Source organism: Schistocerca gregaria, chromosome X, assembly GCF_023897955.1.
Source record: "Schistocerca gregaria isolate iqSchGreg1 chromosome X, iqSchGreg1.2, whole genome shotgun sequence".
NCBI classification, from domain to species: Eukaryota; Metazoa; Arthropoda; class Insecta; order Orthoptera; family Acrididae; genus Schistocerca; species Schistocerca gregaria.
The window spans coordinates 572,815,858-572,839,637 of record NC_064931.1 but is presented as its reverse complement, the minus strand read 5'-3'; the positions used below and the strand labels follow the sequence as shown (position 1 = coordinate 572,839,637).

Here is a 23,780-nt window from a genome sequence, read left to right as displayed (position 1 = left end):
TATGCCATCTTCAGGCCCTGTGTACAGACAACAATGGTACCAGTATGAAACAGATAACCAAAAAATGGGGGTGATGCAAGTCTTATATACAGTGGCAATATGTATGAACATAACGATACCAACCAGTATAGGAAATTACACAAAGTTACAGATGAATTGAGGAATAAAATAAGAGAACAGTTGCACACTGTATTAACTTAAACTAGTGAGCAAAGTATATACGTCATATAATCATGAAAAAGAAACCTACCTAAACGGAGGTCAATACTTCATGTTATGCACAGATAATAATGTTGTAATGCTAATGCAATGCCCGTGAAACAACTGGAGTAAAGCAATGTAGTCATATATTGATGAGTAGACTGGACATAAAATATTTGATTACATGTTGTCATATATTAGTAAAACACATACCACTTACTGGAGGTCAACCCCATAAGTATTTGTATCGCCATGTTCCATATACTACTAATAATTAATAAAAGAACATATAAATACATCAGTGCAATTTACAGTATCGCAAACTCATAAGATGAAACTTATTGAATAACTCATATAGTGTAAAGAATTCCCACTAAGCAGTAAGTATTGAAATATATGAAAAAGGATAAACGTTATCACTACAGTAAGAAGTCTGCTGCTGGTGAGCAGGCATGTGGCTAGGCTATATACCAAAACATATGCTACAAAGTAAGCCTATTCATTACAATTGGAACAACCAAAGGTTTGCATCTCTAAAAGAAAAAAGATAGTATGTCCTAAAAAAAACACCGTCGGAATGTATGTGCCAGAGTATACCATACAATGTGTAATATGTATGTTAGTACCTTTGTGATTACATGGTTAATTGAGAATGTGGATATCAATGAATATACCAGAACCCTGTGTCAGGTATCATCAAGGCAGTACAGGTTCAGGTGTGCAATTTGAATAAACACCCATGTCAACTAATAAAATTAGTAGTCACATGAAAACGAGGACACATTATGTAACATGAAAACAATATAAAGAGGGAAGAACTCACAACACTAATGCCATAACTGCAACCCACATAGTGTAGCAACCATTGTGGTTACATGTCAAAAAATGAAGGTAAGCAAGTAAGTAGTTTAAGGCAACGTCACCTAGGACTCGTGAAAAAACTAGGAAGCTGGAAAAGGAAGCTTAACCTTCTGAATATAAGTCCACTGTTTCAAGTACTACACCATCTTGCTTGTACTGACATTGCACATTTCAGAAAATGTACTGCAACTCTAACAAACAAGTGGGAATATTTTGTTTGAACATAATCACATACAATATACTCTGACATATTATGAACACTGGTACAATGTTCTTACACTATCTGACCAAATTATAGTAATTGCCCCATCAATTTATGCCCAAATTGTGACCTTTTGTACTTGAGCCACTTTTCTTTCCTTAAATTTGTTGTTGGTTTTTAGGTACCATCTATTACATGTGTGACCCTAGGGTTGGGTATAGCCTCACTTTGATTGTAATTATACTGTCAGAAACTGGGAAACGATCATAGTAAGCTTTGACATCCTGCACTGAAGCTACCCATCTGGCATAGATTGAGTGTCAACTGACAGTCATCACTATTTCCTTCCAGGTGACTGTCATGGTTACAAAAGTTCTCAATTTTGTCACCAAAAGTTAAATTGTTTACAACAGCACCAAATCAGAGCCCTCCACAAGAGTAACCAATTCATCTACTGAGGCTTAATTACTTACTATCACCCTGCCACATGATTTCACATTGGTGGGATGACAGACATAATCTACTGTATTTCAAATTGTCATTACTTGTTAAACAATACTTACAACATGTAGCAATGTCTGCAACATTTCCTATAATGTTGTAGCACTAATTTGTATCTATGGTAAGCTATTAAATCTCTCAGTGTTCATGCCATCTGATATGAAACATTATACCATTTTTTCCACAAATAAATAAGAAGAGCTATGGAATCAAATTTCTGATCCACCATAGTCTACTAAATTTTCAAAACATCACCTAACTATTAATTCCATGACAGTTATACCATACATGACTATTAGCTGACAACTTCCACGACACAGATATTACAACAAATGACAGCTGATTTTTAAATACAAAGTAACTGGATGAAATGTTCTTCATTGGTAAAAGATGATAACATGAAAAATACAGAAAAGTTAGCTGTGTTACCATTTTAACAATTACTAGTAGATAACTATGTAACAGATGTCTAACCAGTGATGGAAGGCTGGGAGACAGCTGGTGCACAAAGCTCTGTCGCCAGCTTGCAGGTGGAGTTCGGCAGCGCTTAGGTTGTACTGTTACATGGCCTGGTGTCTGAAACAGCAGATTATATGCTCAATTTAGATTAAAAGAATGAAAGTATTTTCTGTCAGAAAATCAGTCCTCTCTATCAAAAAACACTTCACTTAACTGAAAGCACTTTCATACAAAAATAACTTTTCATCACCAAACACACAGAAACAAAGTATACCTTAATTAACCTAAAGCAATTGTGATGTAGTAAGAACCTGCAGAGGTTGCAGGACAACAAGTATTGCTTCAGCATATGGCATACATTCAGGGTTATATTTATTAAACATGGTTGTATACATTCCTCCCAACTGAAAAGTTACACAAAGACATTTATTGGAAGATTTCAAGGTCACCATCACACCTAACGGCTGTAACTAAACTTATGACAATGGACATTGTTACATTACAAACACTATGACCACATGTTACAAACTGATACTCCAGTGTATCCATGCCTGTAGGACAATGTGATTTAAATTTCATCCTTATGCAAGCTAGTTTTTCATAGATAGAAATGCTATTCCCACAGATGAAGAATGGTTTGAGAACATGATGACTATTGGGTGTGTTTAACCCTTTCACTGCTACAGATGTGGTCTTAGCACTCTGTGCAAAGGTAGCCATTTTTAAAGCTGTAATGCTTGCAACTTAACGATCACAAACTCATAAGATGAAACTTATTTAATAACTCATTTCTAGTAAGTCAAACTATGAATCTAAGCTAATATACTGTAAAGAATTCTCACTAAGCACTAAGTATTGAAATACAGGAAAATGTCCAAACAAAGTTATCACTAAAGTAATAAGTCTGCTGGTAAGCAGGCATGTAGCTAGCATATCTTGGATGTGATGGGAAAACATGTACTTTCATACCACTTTTATACAGCAGTCCTCATGAACTGACACAGCATGCATTTGAGGCATGGCTAGAAATTCTTAAGATGACATTCAAAGGCTGATTCCACACCACAGCCTATATAAGAGTATATCCAACAACTCTAACTGATGCTGATGATGGATGTCCCTCCACAAAGGGAGGGAGGGAGGGAGGGAGGGAGGGAGGGAGGGAGGGAGGGAGGGAGGGAGGGAGGGAGGGAGGGAGGGAGGGAGGGAGGGAGGGAGGGAGGGAGGGAGGGAGGGAGGGAGGGAGGGAGGGAGGGAGGGAGGGAGGGAGGGAGGGAGGGAGGGAGGGAGGGAGGGAGGGAGGGAGGGAGGGAGGGAGGGAGGGAGGGAGGGAGGGAGGGAGGGAGGGAGGGAGGGAGGGAGGGAGGGAGGGAGGGAGGGAGGGAGGGAGGGAGGGAGGGAGGGAGGGAGGGAGGGAGGGAGGGAGGGAGGGAGGGAGGGAGGGAGGGAGGGAGGGAGGGAGGGAGGGAGGGAGGGAGGGAGGGAGGGAGGGAGGGAGGGAGGGAGGGAGGGAGGGAGGGAGGGAGGGAGGGAGGGAGGGAGGGAGGGAGGGAGGGAGGGAGGGAGGGAGGGAGGGAGGGAGGGAGGGAGGGAGGGAGGGAGGGAGGGAGGGAGGGAGGGAGGGAGGGAGGGAGGGAGGGAGGGAGGGAGGGAGGGAGGGAGGGAGGGAGGGAGGGAGGGAGGGAGGGAGGGAGGGAGGGAGGGAGGGAGGGAGGGAGGGAGGGAGGGAGGGAGGGAGGGAGGGAGGGAGGGAGGGAGGGAGGGAGGGAGGGAGGGAGGGAGGGAGGGAGGGAGGGAGGGAGGGAGGGAGGGAGGGAGGGAGGGAGGGAGGGAGGGAGGGAGGGAGGGAGGGAGGGAGGGAGGGAGGGAGGGAGGGAGGGAGGGAGGGAGGGAGGGAGGGAGGGAGGGAGGGAGGGAGGGAGGGAGGGAGGGAGGGAGGGAGGGAGGGAGGGAGGGAGGGAGGGAGGGAGGGAGGGAGGGAGGGAGGGAGGGAGGGAGGGAGGGAGGGAGGGAGGGAGGGAGGGAGGGAGGGAGGGAGGGAGGGAGGGAGGGAGGGAGGGAGGGAGGGAGGGAGGGAGGGAGGGAGGGAGGAGGGAGGGAGGGAGGGAGGGAGGGAGGGAGGGAGGGAGGGAGGGAGGGAGGGAGGGAGGGAGGGAGGGAGGGAGGGAGGGAGGGAGGGAGGGAGGGAGGGAGGGAGGGAGGGAGGGAGGGAGGGAGGGAGGGAGGGAGGGAGGGAGGGAGGGAGGGAGGGAGGGAGGGAGGGAGGGAGGGAGGGAGGGAGGGAGGGAGGGAGGGAGGGAGGGAGGGAGGGAGGGAGGGAGGGAGGGAGGGAGGGGGGAGGGAGGGAGGGAGGGAGGGAGGGAGGGAGGGAGGGAGGGAGGGAGGGAGGGAGGGAGGGAGGGAGGGAGGGAGGGAGGGAGGGAGGGTTGGCTTGTGTGTGAAAGACTGGGAAGGAGCAGCTTGGTTCCATGCACAATGGGGCAGCTGTGTGCCACGGCTTTCACATCTTTGTTCAGTCCTGGCTAGTAAGCATGTCACCTTGCAAGGCTTTTCACTTGTGAAATACCCCAATGCCCACAATGGAGGAGTTGCAAAACATGAGGGTGCAGGATAGATGGGATGATAACATAGTGCGTATCCACATCTACGTCAAGCAGGAGAACATCGGAGACAACTAACAAATGGTGGGTGATATGAGCCCAGGCCTGGAGTTCTGGATTTTTGGACTTTGAAAAGTAAGTGGGCCACCCATGGAGCACATAGTGCATGACATGCACTCACGAGTGGCAGGTGGCAACAGTACCAATGAAAGGTATATACAGAGTGTTGGTGGGATGTGGGAAACAGTGTAACCATTGTCGTAATGCAGAAATGGAGCAATTTATCTGATATCCAAAAGGGTATGATCCTTGAAACTTCCTGGCAGATTAAAACTGTGTGCCCGACCGAGACTCGAACTCGGGATCTTTGCCTTTCGCGGGCAAGTGCTCTACCACTTGAGCTACTGAAGCACGACTCACGCCTGGCCCTCACAGATTTACTTCTGCCGTTATCTCATCTCCTACCTTCCAAACCTTGCAGAACTAGCACTCCTGAAAGAAAGAATATTGCGGAGACATGGCTTAGCCACAGCCTGGGGGGGTGTTCCCAGAATTCTGGAAACAGCCCCCAGGCTGTGGCTAAGCCATGTTTCCACAGTATCCTTTCTTTCATGAGTGCTAGTTCTGCAAGGTTTACAGGAGAGCTTCTGTAAAGTTTGGAAGGTAAGAGATGAGATACTGGCAGAAGTAAAGCTGTGAGGGCTGGGCGTGGGTCGTGCTTCGGTAGCTCATATGGTAGAGCACTTGCCCGCGAAAGGCAAAGGTCCCGAGTTCGAGTCTCGGTCGAGCACACAGTTTTAATCTGCCAAGAAGTTTCATATCAGTGCACACTCTGCTGCAGAGCGAAAATCTCATTCGGGTATGATCCTTGTCTTCTGGGCCAAGGGTGGAAGCAGATGGCTAAGTTTGTGAACTGTTTGGATGGTACCATAGTTGAGGTATACCATGCACACTAAAATGGCATTATGCAAAACTGGCACCAAGGCAACTGTGGTTCACCAAAGGCCATAGATGACAGGGGTGAATGAAGGCTGCTGAGGTGAGTACAGGCAAATATAAGTGCCAGTGTTGAGCAATTGTTTGACCAGATAAACCAAGGGACTACCAACAATGTCTCCTCAATGACTGTTCAGCGAGCGTTGCTGTGTATGGACCACAAGAAAACTACTTTCCAACAATCTCTGGGGATCTAAATGCTTTGTCCAGAAATTAAATTTTTCCTTAAATAGGGATTTAGTTCAGTTATGTTTGGAGAGTGTCCCAATATCTGAAATGAGACTTTGTATATCATATTTGAACACGTGTAAACACAAGCTCATCATGCCTAAAAGTAAAACATAGTTTAGCATGAACTCAACACTTTTGAGTAACAAGTAAAATTATTAATTTGAGTCTTGATTTAAAGGAAGCATTCAGTTTTTATTCAAATGTTTTTACTGAACTAATGATACAGTATGAACATGATAGCAAAGGAAGTGGCAACAAGTGTTTAAATCTTATCCTTAGTTTTTTTTAAGATTCTTCTTTCCATCATTGGAAAGGTGGTGTCACTCCAGCTGATTCATGTTAAAAAGAACTGAAATGTGAGGAAAAAATGCTAACGCTATCATGTCATACTGCAGACGGGGAAATGCAGATGTGATATTTTCTCTATTTCATTATTTTCACCACTGCCAGTTCTGTTATCTACATAAGCTTGTTCCTTCATAAGAGCATCAAATAGTTCACTTAATGACCATGAGGTGTGAAAAAATCAGGACATCAGTATAAGAAACTCGTAAATTGTTTCACGTGCTGAAACATCTGTGTGCACTTTCATTTCTTTTTCACAAAAATCATTATTTTTCTGCAGCTACTGATGTTCTACCACAGCCAGCATTTGAACCATCTGCAAATTCACAGAATTTCATGCAGCAAAAGGCTAGTGTATAGTCTACAATTTTCATTTCTCCCTTTCTCCTGAGGGATATTTGTATCTCTGCATAACAGCCAGTCTGTATTTTACTTTCAGAGTAGAGATGCTGGTGATATGTGCTGTTTGTAAGAGAACCATACCAAAACATTCCTAACTGGAATATACACTCCTGGAAATTGAAATAAGAGCACCGTGAATTCATTGTCCCAGGAAGGGGAAACTTTATTGACACATTCCTGGGGTCAGATACATCACATGATCACACTGACAGAACCACAGGCATATAGACACAGGCAACAGAGCACGCACAATGTCGGCACTAGTACAGTGTATATCCAACTTTCGCGGCAATGCAGGCTGCTATTCTCCCATGGAGACGATCGTAGAGATGCTGGATGTAGTCCTGTGGAACGGCTTGCCATGCCATTTCCACCTGGCGCCTCAGTTGGACCAGCGTTCGTGCTGGACGTGCAGACCGCGTGAGACGACGCTTCATCCAGTCCCAAACATGCTCAATGGGGGACAGATCCGGAGATCTTGCTGGCCAGGGTAGTTGACTTACACCATCTAGAGCACGTTGGGTGGCACGGGATACATGCGGACGTGCATTGTCCTGTTGGAACAGAAAGTTCCCTTGCCGGTCTAGGAATGGTAGAACGATGGGTTCGATGACGGTTTGGATGTACCGTACACTATTCAGTGTCCCCTCGACGATCACCAGAGGTGTACGGCCAGTGTAGGAGATCGCTCCCCACACCATGATGCCGGGTGTTGGCCCTGTGTGCCTCGGTCGTATGCAGTCCTGATTGTGGCGCTCACCTGCAAGGCGCCAAACACGCATACGACCATCATTGGCACCAAGGCAGAAGCGACTCTCATCGCTGAAGACGACACGTCTCCATTCGTCCCTCCATTCACACCTGTCACGACACCACTGGAGGCGGGCTGCACGATGTTGGGGCGTGAGCGGAAGACGGCCTAACGGTGTGCGGGACCGTAGCCCAGCTTCATGGAGACGGTTGCGAATGGTCCTCGCCGATACCCCAGGAGCAACAGTGTCCGTAATTTGCTGGGAAGTGGCGGTGCGGTCCCCTACGGCACTGCGTAGGATCCTACGGTCTTGGCGTGCATCCGTGCGTCGCTGCGGTCCGGTCCCAGGTCGACGGGCACGTGCACCTTCCGCCGACCACTGGCGACAACATCGATCTACTGTGGAGACCTCACGCCCCACGTGTTGAGCAATTCGGAGGTAATTCCACCCGGCCTCCCGCATGCCCACTATACGCCCTCCTCAAAGTCCGTCAACTGCACATACGGTTCACGTCCACGCTGTCGCGGCATGCTACCAGTGTTAAAGACTGCGATGGAGCTCCGTATGCCACGGCAAACTGGCTGACACTGACGGCGGCGGTGCACAAATGCTGCGCAGCTAGGGCCATTCAACGGCCAACACCGCGGTTCCTGGTGTGTCCGCTGTGCCGTGCATGTGATCATTGCTTGTACAGCCCTCTCGCAGTGTCCGGAGCAAGTATGGTGGGTCTGACACACCGGTGTCAATGTGTTCTTTTTTCCATTTCCAGGAGTGTATTTAATGTGGAGGGGATCTGTCTGCTCCGGCCTTGGCATATAAACTACTAAGCAACTTCGTAAAGATTTCTGCAGTTACCCACGCACTGCTACTGGAGTTGTATGTGAAAGATAGCTTCCTTTAAGTTCCTAAAACACCTCGTTTTAAGGTTTACAGTTATGAATGCTGGCAACTTTTATTTTCAGCACTATAAACACACAATGTTGTCAGTTTTGATTTACCTCTTCCCTTAACACATATTTCCCCTAAAACAGTGTAGATTTCTGAAGGTAGTGAAAAACATAGTTTCATTACAACCGAAAATGTTTTTGGACTCATATCCTTATGTGTGTTGTGGCAAATGAATGTCCAAATATTCACAGCCTCATTTTGCACATAAATTTATGGTGTTTCTAGAACTGAATTAGCTCAACTTTTAGCGTATTAAATTTTCAATCACAATCTGCAGGATATCTCAAGTCTTTTGTGACAGTACATTTCCACCTTCAGAATGTTTCCACTCATCATTCCATGGAACCATTTTAGGAGGACAGTTCTCCCTGAATGACAACATACAAACATTTCTCATTTTCAATTAATAGGAACCATCAGCATTTAGAAGAGCTGAAGTCTTTTTCAGCGCAATGCACCACATAAATATGATGCTAAATTATCTTTCTTTGCTGTGTCCCCGAGTTGTTACAAATGTTTTGGACATTACAATCAATCATCCACTTCTGTTGAATAGTAAGTTATTTCCTTGTCATAATTTTGACCACTTGATAAAAAAAAAGAGAATTTAATGATTGTTGCTGTTTCAACATCAAAATATTTGCAGCTGTTACTAATAATTGTTGTTCACTATATCTTATGCACAGTACATTTCTGAAAATAATTCTTATTTTTAAGTGCACTTTTTACTGTACAATGATGAGCTAAATAAGATGACCGCTGTGAGTGAACTGCCATATTTTTATGTAAATTTTGGTATAATGCAAACACCTGAAAATGTGTTATTACTGAAATTTCTTGTCTCACAGGTGCTGGTAAATGTGAAGAAATTTTATTCTACAGTATTTACAAAACAAGATACATGAGGCATCAGAAACAACAATTTTTCACGTTTCTGCCTATTATGCAGCAGATTACAGGCAACAAGCATCACATTCAACTTGTCACAATGGAAATAAAATAAGAATAAAAAATTTAAAAAGCATCAGAAAATGGGCATTAACTTCCAAAACACATCACATGCAAGATAACTGGAATAAAATTAGCATCTTTTGATGTTAAAAATGAAACTACTGTCTGTAAACTGGAAAGATAAACGAAATGAATGTGATCAGTAAGCACACTTGAATTTCACAGTACTCTCTGTGAAATTAAATCTTATAACCTGAAAATGTGTAAGATATCTTCTCAAATACAAGCCAATCCTCACACAATCTACCTGCTTTATGTCATGACATATGTGCTGCTCCAGTTCTCTCTCTCTCTATGAGAACACCTTCCCACTACACTTCTGTAGCTCTATGAGCTACTAGTTGAGAAACCATTGTAATATATGAATCGTAGCAATAATTAAGAATCTAGCTACAGAAAATGTTATGTCCTATTCATGACAAGGTCGATCACATCTAGAGATCTTGGAATTATTGGTGAACTCAGTGTAATGGAGTTAGAAACTTGAGATTTAAAATCTTGATCAATGTATTGACCAGAAGAAATGAATGTAATCACTGCTATTTAGTCTATCAACAATTTGGCATTTCCTGTACAAAAATGTGGAATTACAGGAAACTCACAAGCATGTTAGGAATTTAATCAATAATGTTTTTTTTAATATACATGTTAGTTCACAGACACATCAACAGCGGAGTGAATGATTCATTCTGAGATGAACAGCTAATTTACATAAAATATAATTCAATGATATAAGCATAGCCAATTGGTAAAAAATGAACAGATGTAAAATTTCTGATAAGTAACAATCTTTTGTTTAGCCTTCTTTTAAAAAATAATAATAGGCAAATAGGTTGTAATGACTTACCTGTGACGGAAGACTGGGAGACTGTTCATGCAGAGAAGTTTGTTGCCAACTTGCAGGTGGCGGATGACAATGCTTTGGTTGGGGTGTTACGAGATCTGGGGTCTGAAATAGTAGGTTATATGTAAACTTCACATTTAAAGAATGAAATGTATTTCCTGTCAGAAAAGCAGTGATGTTAATGATTAAACACTTAACTTGTGTGAGAACAAGTATCTTGCACACAAAAATAACTTTTGTTCTCAACATACAAAGAAACAAACCAAGTCTCTCTGACACTAGTCTGCATGCCTGAATTAGCCTAAACCTACTGGAGTGCAGTAAATTCCCCAGTGCGTTTCACCTCAACATACATTTACCACCCAACATGTTACTAACATTGATGGTTAAATGTTTTTTCATAGTTTTTCACCCTTCTCATAATTCCCACCAGTAAGCACAATTCACTACTTCCTGTAACCATTCACGACCATTGTCATGCCTAATGGGGTGCCCAAAATGTGCCCATTACATTTGATATAAAAGGACTCTTGGTTATAGAACTTTCCTACCTCAGAGTTGCATATTTGCTAAATTTAATATCAGTTAATATTAAATAGCCTACACAATGCAATACATCTTACTGAAATAAAGACAAAAAAATAAAAGCACAATTAATTCTGAACAGATAATTTTTATCTTCCAGCCACAAAATTTTTCTGTGAGTAATTAGGTAGCAGCTTCCCCATGAAATGTGGATCTTGCTGTCGTGGGATAGCTTGCATGCCTCAATGATACAGACAACTGTAATGTAGATACAATCACAACAACAGAGTATCTGTTGAGAGGTCTGACAAACATGTGGTTCCTGAAGAGCAGCCATTACAGTAGTTTCAGAACCAATAGTCTGGATGATTGACTGAAATGGCCTTGAAACAACAACCAACACAGCCTTCCTGTGCTGGTACTGCAAATGGCTGAAAGCAAGGGGAAATTGTAGCCGCTCTTTTTCCCAAGAGTATGCAGCTCTAGTGTGCGGTTAAATGGTGATGGCATCCTCTTGGGTAAAATATTCAAGAGGGAAAATAGTTCCCCATTTGGATCTCAAGGCATGAACTACTCAGGAGGATGTCATCAGGGAAGACAAAACTGGCTTTCTATGGGTCAGAGTCTGGAATTTTAGATCAATTAATTGGGTTAGGCAGGTTAGAAAATTTAAAAAAGGAGATGGCTTGGTTGAGGTTAGATATAGTGGTATTTACTGAAGTTCGGTGGCAAGAGGAACAGAACTTCTGGTCAGATGGGTACAGGCCTATACATACAAAATCATGTAAGGGTAATGCAGAAGTAGATTTAATAATGAACAAGAAAATAGTAATGAGGGTAAGCTACTATGAACAGCATAGCAAACACATTATTGTAACCAAGATAGACAAAAAGCCAACACTCACCACAGTAGAGCTATTCCATATGTCACCTAGCTCCACAGATGATGAAGAGATTAAAAATGTATAATGAGATAAAATAAATTATTGAGATTCTTAAGGGAGAGGAAAATTTAATTGTGTTGAGGAACTGGAATTCAATAGTGGGAAACGAGAAAACAGTAGGTTAACATAGACTGGGGGAGAGGAATGAAAGAGGAAGCCTCCTGTTAGCATTTTGCACAGAGCATAATTTAATTATCACTAATACTTGGTTTAAGGATCATGAAAGAAGGTTGTATATGACAAAAAGACTTTCGAGACACCAGAAGGTTTCAGACTGATTATATGCACATCAAAAAAAGTTTTGCATCACCTCAGCTCCAAGAGTTCCATAACCTGTACAGAAAATTGGAATACAGAGCAACATAAACATTTCCGCCCTTTTTATTGCTCATGAAAACCACACATTGCATGTTGTACCACCCTACAGCAAGACCTCCAGAGGTGGTGGTCAAGATAGCTGTACACACCAGTACCTCTAATAGCCCGTAGCACGTCTTCTTGCATTGATGCCACGACAAATACAGGCATCTTGCATTGATGCATGCCTGTATTCGTCATGGCATACTATCCAGATGTTCATCAAGGCTCTGTTGTTCCACTCCTCAATGGCATTCGGCGTAGATCCCTCAGAGTGGTTGGTAGGTCATGTCGTCCATAAACAGCCCTTTTCAATCTATCCCAGGCATGTTCGATAGCGTTCATGTCTGGAAAAGACACTGGCCACTCTATTCAAGCAATGTCGTTATCCCGGAGGAAGTCATTCACAAGATGTGCATAATGGGAGTGCGAATTGTCATCCATGAAGACAAATGCTTCACCAATAAGCTGTCAATATGGTTGCACTATTGGTCAGAGGATGGCATTCACGTATCACACAGCCATTAGGGCGCCTTCCATGACCACCAGCGACATATGTCGGCCCCACATAATGCCTGACCAGGTTGCCTCCAATGTACCGCACTGCATGGCGTTGTGGTTGCAAAGATAGACCTCGACACGGATGTCGGGAGTGAAGTTGCACATCATGCGGCCTATTGCACACAGTTTGAGTCATAACACAATGTCCTGTGGCTGCACGAAAAGCATTATTTAACATGGTGGCATTGCTGTCAGGATCCCTCCGAGCCATAATCCATAGGTAGCGGTCATCCACTGCAATAGTAGCCTCTGGGCAGCCTGAGTGAGGCATGTCATCAACAGTTTCTCTCTCTCTCTCTCTATCTCCTCCATGTCTGAACAACGTCGCTTTGGTTTGCTCCACAATGCCTGGACGCTTCCCTTGTTGAGAGCCTTTCCTGGCACAAAGTAATAATGCGGACACGATCAAACTGCGGTATTGACCGTCTAGGCATGGTTGAACTACAGATAACACGAGCCATGTACCTCCTTTCTGGTGGAATGACTGGAACTATCAGCTGTCGGACACCCTCCGTCTAATAGGCGCTCCTAATGCATGGTTGTTTACAACTTTGGGCAGGTTTAGTGACATCTCTGAACAGTCAAAAGGACGGTGTCTGTGATAGAATATCCACAGTCAACGTCTATCTTCAGGAGTTCTGGGAACCGGGATGATGCAAAACTTTTTTTATGCATGTAAAATGGTAAGATACAGATTTTGGAACCAGATTCTAAACCGTAAAACATTTCCAGGGACAGATGAGGACTCTGACCACAATTTATTAGTTATGAACTGTAGACTAAAACTGAAGAAACTGCAAAACGGTTGGAAATTAAGGAGATGGCTACTGAATAAACTGAAAGAACCAGAGGTTTTGAGAATTTCAGAAGCAGCACTAGGCAACGATTCACTGAGACAGAGGAAAGGAATAAGTAGAAGAAAAATGGATAGGTTAGAGGCATGGATCAAATACGTAAAGGGACAAGGCCTAATAGAATCACATTAAATACTGTATTTAAAAGATGAAAGGAGGCAGTAGCAGGAACCCAACTCTGGAATGACCTCCCACATTATATTAAAGTAATGAATAACATCTCCAGCTTCAGAAGACCATCAATGACACATCTACTAAAGCAACAATAATGATGATAACTGCTGTCTTTGTACACACTTGTTACCCTTGTACATCCTTCTAACCAATCTGATCTTCCTCATTTCCCAGTAATCTTAGCCGATGCAGTCTCCTTAAATTTCATTTCCCCAGAACTCACTATATCAGAAAACATATATCTTGTTCACCCATAAATTCTTCTTATATCTGCAACTATCATTATTGTTATTATTGCCATTACTATTACTACTACTACTACTACTACTACTACTACTACCACCACCACCACCACCACCACCACCACCACCACTTTCATCACTACTAGACGCAGCAGCTGCAGCAGTGCAAGTACTACCAGTAATAACTTTATTAGTTCATAGTCAGTTTTAATTTACTCACACTGCCTCTTGAGACACTCAAATCATTTTAATGCTAATTATATTAAAATTGTCATTCCTAGGTAACTATGATGTGAAATAGTTATTGTATGTGTGAGACCTTGGTCCAATGTAAAAGAAGGCTTGATGACCCTACTCAGATCAGGTTAAATAAATAAATGGGTAGATCATGTAACTAAGGAGGACATACTGAACAGAACTGGTAATAAAAGAAATTTATGGCACAACTTGACTACATGAAAGTATCGGTTGATAGGACACATTCTAAGACATCAAGGTATCACCAATTTACTATCGGAGGAAAGCGAGGGGAGGAGGGAGGAAAGACTTAAGAGATAAATACAGTAAGCATGTTCAAAAGGGTGTAGGTTGCAGTAGTTATTCAGAGATGAAGAGGCTTGCACAGGATAGAGTAGCATGGGAAACTGCTTCAAATCAGTCTTTGGACTCAAGACCAGAACATTAGTTGACAGGAGGTCACAACTGTTTTATGCGTTAATCTATGAGTTTATAAGTAAAGCTGAAATTCACCACTGTCAACATTTCAGAAAAATATTGATTTCTCATAATAAAAGCAATGCAAGATAATTTTTATAACACGATACGCTATGATTCCAACTACACACAAGGTGATCAAAAGTCATATCCCATATAACAAATAGGGCAAAACGCACCCATCAACAAACTTTCAGACCCAATAGTATGGACGAAAATGAGAAAAAATGTCTAGTAAACATTGGCTCTAAAATACATACCTTAAGAGCTATGAGCACTTCTCATCTTCAATACTTTGAAACAAATCTCTTCCACAGCAAGCTCTTTGATTTCCATGTGTTGAGAGGTGCTAGTATTGAACAAAACAAGAAAAAAATGTCCAGAAAGCAAGGGCTCTAACATGCATACCTTAAGAGGTACAAGCATTTGGTCAGCAGCGGAGATGCGTTTCAGAGTGTCAAAGACAAACAAGGGCTCATAGCTCGTAAGGTATGTATTTTAGAGCCCATGTTTACTAGATATTTTTTCCTTGCTTTGGTCCATATTACCACCTCCAAAAGTTTGTTAGTGGAGATTTGGTTCACCCTATTTGTCCTATGGGGCATGACTTTCGAATAATCCTGTACAACAAAGAGGACGAGCTACATCCTTAGAACAAATATGCATTCTGCAATTGTCATTTGTTTATGAAATTGTGGTTCTACACCAATGAAGGGAAGTTTTTAAATACAGTATCTATGGTTAAAAATGTTGAACAAGAGAAAACTGCCAACTTATCTGTTGTATACATAGGACTTTTGCACACCCAAGTAACAACAAAAATTAAACACACGGTGTTCCAAAAGTACAGCAGTAGCTATTCAACATATGTTGACAGCAGCTTCTCCAATAGGTAACAATGTGTTCAAATCAAGAGCGATACAGCAGACAATATTTTTTTGCCAATAAACTGCCTCACATTATTCTTTTTTAAGTAAGGTATTTTAAACTATGAGAAATCTATTATATTCTGTTTTCTTTTGGAAGAAAATACAATAGGTTTCACTTACACCAAGCATTTCCGGGGGATGCTTTGCTTTTGGTGATGGCTTCATCATCTAAAATAAAGAACAGTTTCTTTTACCAACCATAAAATACAAGCACTATGCTTATCACTCTAGTGTCATTTTCACTGTACCTCAGTCAGACAACAAACCTTGATTCTCCTGGTTCATACATTCATAAAACTGTAATATCTCCCATCCTGTATGTCTACCCTGTGGCTACTTTCCAGGAATCGATTACTTCTAACCTGGCCTCACCTTCCTTTCATACTCCCCTTCACAAACACACAAACCTCTTAATGGAAGAAAGGGCAGCCAACCACAATGCTAAAAACTACCATGATTTCAACATCTTCCCTGTAAACAAAGAGTCCATAGCTGTCATGGTGAATTACAGTGATTACCTGACAGATGATACCTGCCAACTGTCTACCTGTTCAACATCAAGCCCTGCAACAGTGGACCAATCCCAGAAATCCATCACAATCTCCAACACCACCTCAAATTTCTAGGTCCACCCAGCATCTGTTCCCCAAACCCTCTTCCTCCTTATCCTACTTCCACAGAATCACCTTCGGTATGCTTCTAACCTAATTATCCTGGACACTATGCTGTAGCTAATAACTGTGTTCCCACAGAAAAAAATCTCAGTTCTAGTTGACCAACATTTGAAACTTATTACCTGAATTCTAACTTAAAATTTTAAGGACATTAACCACTTCCTTCATCACCTCTCTACCACCTCCAACTCATCACCATCTGCATCCCTGGTTGTCACTGTCGATGCCACCTCTTCCAATGTCCTAGCCACTCCAAACCCATCACTTCATTCCTTATAAAGTTGATCAACTACGTCATTTTCCATTATTACTTCTCCTTTGAGATAAAGATATTTAAACAAATTCACAGACAGCAACGGGTACGTGCATGGTGCTCTCATACACCAACCCGTCTGTAAGATACACAGAGGAAACCCTTCATATCAACTAAGATACTACGCCCTTTATCTGGTTCAAGTTCACTGTAATATCTTTAATATCTGGACTCAGGGACAAGACACTATCATCATTCCTCCATAATCTCAATATCTCTACTCTCAATTTCACCTTGCCTTCTTCAGCTCAGCACACCACCTTACTTGACACTGGCCTCCACTCCTCTGGCAGCTCCACAAAACCTCCATCCACATAAAGCTCACCATCAACAGTACCTCTACTGTGATATTTGTCCTCCCTTCCACACTAAAAAGTGTCTTCCATATAATATATACATCCATGGAATGCACTGTCTGTAGAGACAAACAATCCTTTGCGCAATATGTCAGAGGGACAGGAAAAAAAAATTTTCATTTTATGGTGAAATTCTGTGATATTTTTAGTCAGTTCCAGTGCTATTTTTGCCAATTTTACTATTTCTTGTCAATTTTGGTGCTTTTTCCACATTTTGATGATTTTTCCCAATTTTGTTGCTATTTTTTGCTGATTTTGGTGTTTTTTCCAACGTCAGTGGTGTTTAGTCAATTTTGGTACTATTATTTGACAGATTTGATGCTTTTTTCCAATTTTGGTGTTTTTTTCAATTTCATTGTTTTTTTTTTCAAGTTTTGGTACTTGTTTTTGCCAATTTTTGTGCTATTTTTTGCCAATTTTTGTGCTATTTTTTGCCAGTTTTTGTGCTATTTTTGTCACCACATTGTAGCCAGTTATGGAGGGAATGAACTGTTACTTTAAGATTATACACAAACCTCAGTCTTGACGAAATGGGAAGTTAAAAAGAAATTTCAACATCCATTAACTATCAGCACATATACTGGCAAACTGCCATTCTCAGACTCATAACATTTTTATATGAGAAATTGACAAATTTCATGATACTTTGTAAAAATTACCGATTTTGCAATATTTCGTAAAAACAGTAGTAAAAACCATCAATTTCACGTTATCGTTTTCACGAAATTTTCCTGTCTCTACTTATAAATCTTGCTGAGGCCTTCACAGTCAATAACTATCATGAAACTCTAGTACACCAATAGATCACCAATGCCACAACCATGCAAGCTGCTGACTCTCCAACCACCTTCACCACTATCCCTCTCTTACCCAGAATAACCACAGACTGAACAACTTTACATGGTTCTTCGTTCCAATTTTGACCAGTACTAATTATGGGACACATTTTTAAAGACTCTATATTTTACCACTGCAAATAAAATCGTGTACCATATTTTTAAGAAATTAATAAAAAATAATAATCTAAGTATGGAATGCAGTTTTTAATTCACTATATTTCTTTTAATTTTATCATATCAGCTAAATGTCGGTATCAAGTAACCGGAAAACTAATTGTTGTTAACTAATATGGCTACTAAGTAATAACTTCCATTGTTTCAGAGAACATAAAAAATACTCTAAATACTCTATCAATTTACACACAATCTAACTATTGACTGAGGGAAGAGTCCTTAGTTGGTAAAAGTTGAACGCATTGTGAAATTCTGGTGAGTTATATTATTGTATTCAGCCATTTTAACAATTACTAAAGGTCTCTCTGTGATCACAGACCGGTGCTCGAACACTCGGAGACAGCTGGTGGAGAGAACTGTATCGCCACCTCACAGGTGGAGTTTGATAGTGCTTTGATTCTGCTGCTGTAGGGCCTGGGATCTGAAACAATATATTGCGTGTTAAATTCACATCAGAAAAATGAAACAAATGTCCTGTTTAAAACACACACACACACACACACACACACACACACACACACACACACACACACACACACACACATCCATCCATACATACACAGACACAAGCAGACATATTTAGAGGCAAAGAGTAAGGGCAGAGATGTAAGTCGAGGCGGAAGTGTGGAGGCAAAGTTGTTGTTGAAAGACAGGTGAGGTATGAGTGGCGGCAACTTGAAATTAGCGGAGATTGAGGCCTGGTGGATAACGAGAAGAGAGGATATATTGAAGGGCAAGTTCCCATCTCCGGAGTTCGGATAGGTTGGTGTTGGTAGGAAGTATCCAGATAACTCGGACGGTGTAACACTGTGCCAAGATGTGCTGGCCATGCACCAAGGCATGTTTAGCCACAGGGTGATCCTCATTACCAACAAACACTGTCTGCCTGTGTCCATTCATGCGAATGGACAGTTTGTTGCTGGTTATTCCCACATAGAAAGCGTCACAGTGTAGGCAGGTCAGTTGGTAAATCACGTGGGTGCTTTCACACATGGCTCTGCCTTTGATCGTGTTCACCTGTCTTTCAACAACATCTTTGCCTCCACACTTCCGCCTCGACTCACATCTCTGCCCTTACTCTTAGCCTCTAAATATGTCTGCTTGTGTGTGTGTGTGTGTGTGTGTGTGTGTGTGTGTGTGTGTGTGTGGGCGCGCGCGCGAGTATATACCTATCCTTTTTTCCCCCTAAGATAAGTCTTTCCGCTCCCGGGATTGGAATGACTACTTACCCTCTCCCTTAAAACCCACATCCTTTCATCTTTCCTTTTCCTTCCCTCTTTCCTGACGAAACAGCCGCCAGTTGCGAAAACTCGAAATTCTGTGTGTGTGTGTGTGTGTGTGTGTGTGTGTGTGTGTGTGTGTGTGTGTTTTATTCATTGTGCCTATCTACCGGCGCTTTCCCGCTTGGTAAGTCTTGGAATCTTTGTTTTTAATATATATAAAACTGAGCATGTTAGACCTTGAAACTTCCTGGCAGATTAAAACTGTGTGCCGGGCCGAGACTCGAACTCAAGACCTTTGCCTTTCACGGGCAAGTGCTCTACCGACTGAGCAATCCAAGCACGACTCACGCTCCGTCGTAACAGCTTTACTTCTGCCAGTGCCTCGTTTCCTACCTTCCAAACTTTACAGAAGCTCTCCTTAGACCTTGTCACTAACATTAAAAGTAAAAAACATGTTAATGACAAAGTAAACACACTATTAGTAAACATCAGTGTTCAATTAAACATTCAACTATGGAATAGGTTTTGTCCAGAATAAGTGATTTCATATAACATTTAAAATTTTCTTAGTTATCTGTTCGACATTTTATATTGTTGGGAAAATGAACAAAAACTTTTGAGACTGCTCAGTAAACTCCTTTCTGGTCCACTGCAACCTTTAGAAATGAGGAATGAAGCTTTTTTAAATATGTGGTTTCTTACAGTCATCTTCAGATCTTACACTGATGACTGCTAGTGATTTTTCTGATGTTTCAACTGAGCGAGTGGCTAGCATTGTAAAAGATTCACAATTCACTTCTGTTCATGGCAAGACTAGCAACTTGTGTTGATGATGTATTAGAAAATCCACTAAATAACCACTGGTTGAAGAACTCGAGATGAGCCACAAACTGCGGAACCGTCAGCTGAACTGTACTAAGTAAATTGTTAATAAAGTGTGACAACACTTGTGAGTATACTACTTTTGCAGTAAAGAAGGTTAACACTGGCATATTTTTATCTGCCTGGAAAATTTTTCTGCGCCACATGCATTACATCATCACTACAGAAACAACACATCTTCAGAATGTTGTTCAAAATTTCATCAGCACCACCTACATCTAGATCATACTCCGCAAGCCACCTAATGCTGTTTGGCAGAGGGTACTTTTGGTACCACTATCTTTTCTTTCCAACTCTGTTCCACTCGTGAACAGTGTGTGGGAAGAATGATTAACGGTAAGCCTCTGTATTGGCTCTAATTTCTCGAATTTTCTCCTCACGTTCAATGTGCAAGATGCATGTGGGGGGAAGTAATATGTTGTCTGACTCCTCCTGAAAAGTGCTGTCCCAAAATTTCAATAGTAAATCTCTCTGTGTTGCACAATGCCTCTCTTGCAACGTTTGCCAGTGGAGTTTGTTTAGCATCTCCTTTACGCTCTCTCGCCAGCTAAGCAATCCCGTGACAAAACATGCCGCTTTTTGTTGGATCTTCTCTATCTCCTCTATCAGCCCTACCTGATAGGGATTCCAGGCAGAGGAATAGTACTCAAGGATTGGGCGAACAAGTGCCTTATAAGCCACTTCTTTCGTGGATGAGTTACAGTTCCTAAAGATTCTTCTGATGGACCTGAGTCTGGTGTCTGCTTTTCCCACTATCTGTTTTATATGGTCATTCCACTTAAGGTCACTCTGGATACTTACGCCTAGATATTTTATGTCAGACGCTGTCTCCAGCTGTTTGTCATCAATAGTGCAGGCGTAGGGTAGTGGATTTCTTTTCCTATGTATGCGCAATATATTACATTTATTTACGTTCAGGGTCAACTGCCGGGGCATGCACCAATCATCAATTCTCTGCAGGTTGTTCTGCAAATTCTTACTATATTCTGGCATTGCTACTTTGGTACAGACAACTGCATCAGCTGCGAATAGCCTTAAAGAGCATCTGACACATTCTACTAGTTCATTTATATATTGTAAACAGCAATGGTCCTATCATACTTCCCCTTGGTACTCCGGATATTACCGTTGAGTTCTATCTGCAAGAAAGTCTTGAATCCAAACACAGGTCTGCTCTGATACTCCATAAGCTCATACGTTTTTCATTAAATGGCAATGCGGGATGGTGTCAAATGCCTTACTGAAATCAAGGAACATGGTATCAACCTGACCGCTGTTGTCCACTGTGCTGTGGATCTCATGGAAGAACAGAGCGAGCCGAGTTTCGCAGGTTTCTGTTTGTGGAATCCATGTTGATTTTTATAGAGGAGATGTTCATTTTCCAACAACGTCATCATTTTTTAGCATAAAACATGTACCATAATTCTGCAACAGATTGACGTCAATGTTACAGGTCTATAGTTGTCATACGGCCTTTCCTGTCTTACGGCCTCTCTTGAAAACAGGAATGACCTGCACTTTTTTCCTAGTCATTAGGTACCTTTCGTTGCTCAAGTGACCTACGATAAATTACTGCTAGAAGGGGAGCAAGTTCTTTCGCTTAATTTTTATAGAATCTTATAGGTATCTCAACTGGTCCTGAAGCCTTTCCACTACTAAGCGATTGTAGCTGATTTAAAATTCTGCGATCAGTTATCTCAATATCTGCCATTTCGATGTTTGTACAACGATTGAAAGAAGGGACAATGTTATGATCTTCTGCAGTGAAACAACTTCACAAGACCGAATTCAGTATTTTGACCTTCTCTCTGTTATCTTCCGTTTCGGTGCCAGTGTGGTCGCTGAGAGAATGAACCATATGAGTTTTCAACAACTTTTATAACTGCATTAATTTCAGTAAAGGTGGTCAGTGCTACTGTAAGTGGATTAAATTTCTGCAGACTGAACTTCAATCCCCTTGCTTCTTCAAGTGAACTATCTGACACGATTTTTGCCACTTTGTTAATCATGTCGTAGTGTAGTCCTTCAGTTTCACTGTGGTATTATTTTGTGCATGTACAAATGTATGCATGTTTGTCTCCACACACACACACACACACACACACACACACACACTGTGAATATAGTTTTATTATGTCTTCATTTCAATGAGAATGTATAACAGATTCCACTTACATCAGTATGTGGCAGTGTTTCTGGAGACGACTTCACTTTTGATGAGGAATGCTTTGTTACCTGAAATGAAACATATTTTCTATTACCATTTGTAAAATACAATTTTTACACACACACACACACACACACACACACACACACACCACCACCACCACACACACACACACACACACACAGTTTAATAACATGTTTCAACAAACACAGAGACTTAGAGTGACATCACCTGAATTTAAAAAGCAAACTACTCCCAGCAACACATAACTTCTAAATTTTAATTTCAAGTAGTTGTCACAATTATCTACACAAAACAGACATCAAAGTCACATATTATTGACGGAATACAGTCTCTTGCTAAACCATCAACTCTGAGTTATACAATTTCTATTCTGCACATTTAAGTAAGTGGGCTTATTTCACCTGAAGTGGAGACAAGAATGATGTGAGCCTTCATGGAAAAAGTATGAAATATTACACATTAGGGTTCAACACCACACCAATAACAAGGTCATTGGAGATGGATCAAAAACTTGAAATAGGGAAGAGATGGAGAACTAAATCAGTGATTTCAATGGAAACATTCCAGCATCTACTTCAAGAAACTTAGGGAAACAACACAAAACCTAAACTAGGATGTCCAGATGGAGATTTGAACTGCTGTTCTCTTGAATAAATTCCAATGCTTAACCACCACACCACTACACTGTTTCACTGATAAGGGTGTAGAAAGAGAAAATAAGGTCAGTTGACCCTTGAACTTCACCAGAGTCTCTAAATTAGAGCACAAAGTCAATCTAAGTCCAGGCCATTACGATCCCTTGTAAGTAAATAATTAGCACAGTATGGAACACAATGACTATTCATTTACTCAGAATATTCTGCTCAGTATCAGCAGCAAATAAATAAATTATAACATTAGGATTATGATGGAATCCACAGAGTCACTGATTTACAAAACACAACTCATGATTGTGTTAGTGCCACTCGACAACATCTTATACATGAGTTCAGAGTTTTGAATGCACTCCATAGAGCTTTATCTCATTTGGTGAATTTTGTTACCAGAGTAGTACACAAAACACTCTGGACACTGTCCTGCTCTGAAGGCAAAATATTGTAGATAATGTCTTAACTTACAAACAGAGTATGTTTCCCTTCTTCCAAATGAAAAAAAAAAGTTTTATATTCAAACTTTTTAATCTATACGATGGTCACTCCAAAAGAAATGCACACTATTTTTGTAAAAATACAGTTTTCATTCTGCATATGTGAAAGTTTTACAGTGTGTAGATGCATCCTTCTTCAAACTTAGTTCAACCTGTTCTCGTGAGTGGGGCCATCACAGCATGTCTTCAAGACAGCTGCTACACTTTTCTTTCATCAGAAGCAACGTGCTGTCATAGAATTCCAGTGCTGTGAAAACAAGACAGTGGGAAACATTCACAAGAGGTTGAAAAAGGTGTATGAAGGTGCTGCTGTCGATCACAGTACAGT

The 23,780-nt window shown here is 41.6% G+C and overlaps 1 protein-coding gene and 1 long non-coding RNA gene across 6 annotated transcripts in view; one reads left to right on the top strand and one right to left on the bottom strand.

Moving 5' to 3' along the window:
• LOC126297530 (uncharacterized) overlaps positions 1-9,751 on the top strand; it is an 84,201-nt gene extending 74,450 nt beyond the window's left edge. The window contains exon 2 of the long non-coding RNA XR_007552535.1: positions 9,347-9,751. This is a non-coding gene — a long non-coding RNA (uncharacterized LOC126297530). The remainder of the gene's footprint in view (positions 1-9,346) is intronic.
• Positions 1-23,780, bottom strand: part of LOC126297526 (mitogen-activated protein kinase kinase kinase 1-like) — a 159,097-nt gene that overhangs the window by 99,277 nt on the left and 36,040 nt on the right. For 3 of the 5 annotated variants that reach the window (XM_049988432.1, XM_049988433.1, XM_049988435.1), the window contains 4 exons: positions 22,290-22,349; positions 18,329-18,430; positions 10,357-10,458; positions 2,240-2,341 (listed from right to left, as the gene is read on the bottom strand). In XM_049988432.1, the coding sequence (XP_049844389.1) occupies positions 2,240-2,341; positions 10,357-10,458; positions 18,329-18,430; positions 22,290-22,349 (366 nt within the window). Of the gene's footprint in view, positions 1-2,239; positions 2,342-10,356; positions 10,459-15,773; positions 15,822-18,328; positions 18,431-22,289; positions 22,350-23,780 lie in introns of all 5 variants that reach the window. The other 2 variants (XM_049988431.1, XM_049988434.1) reach the window with 1 other exon arrangement.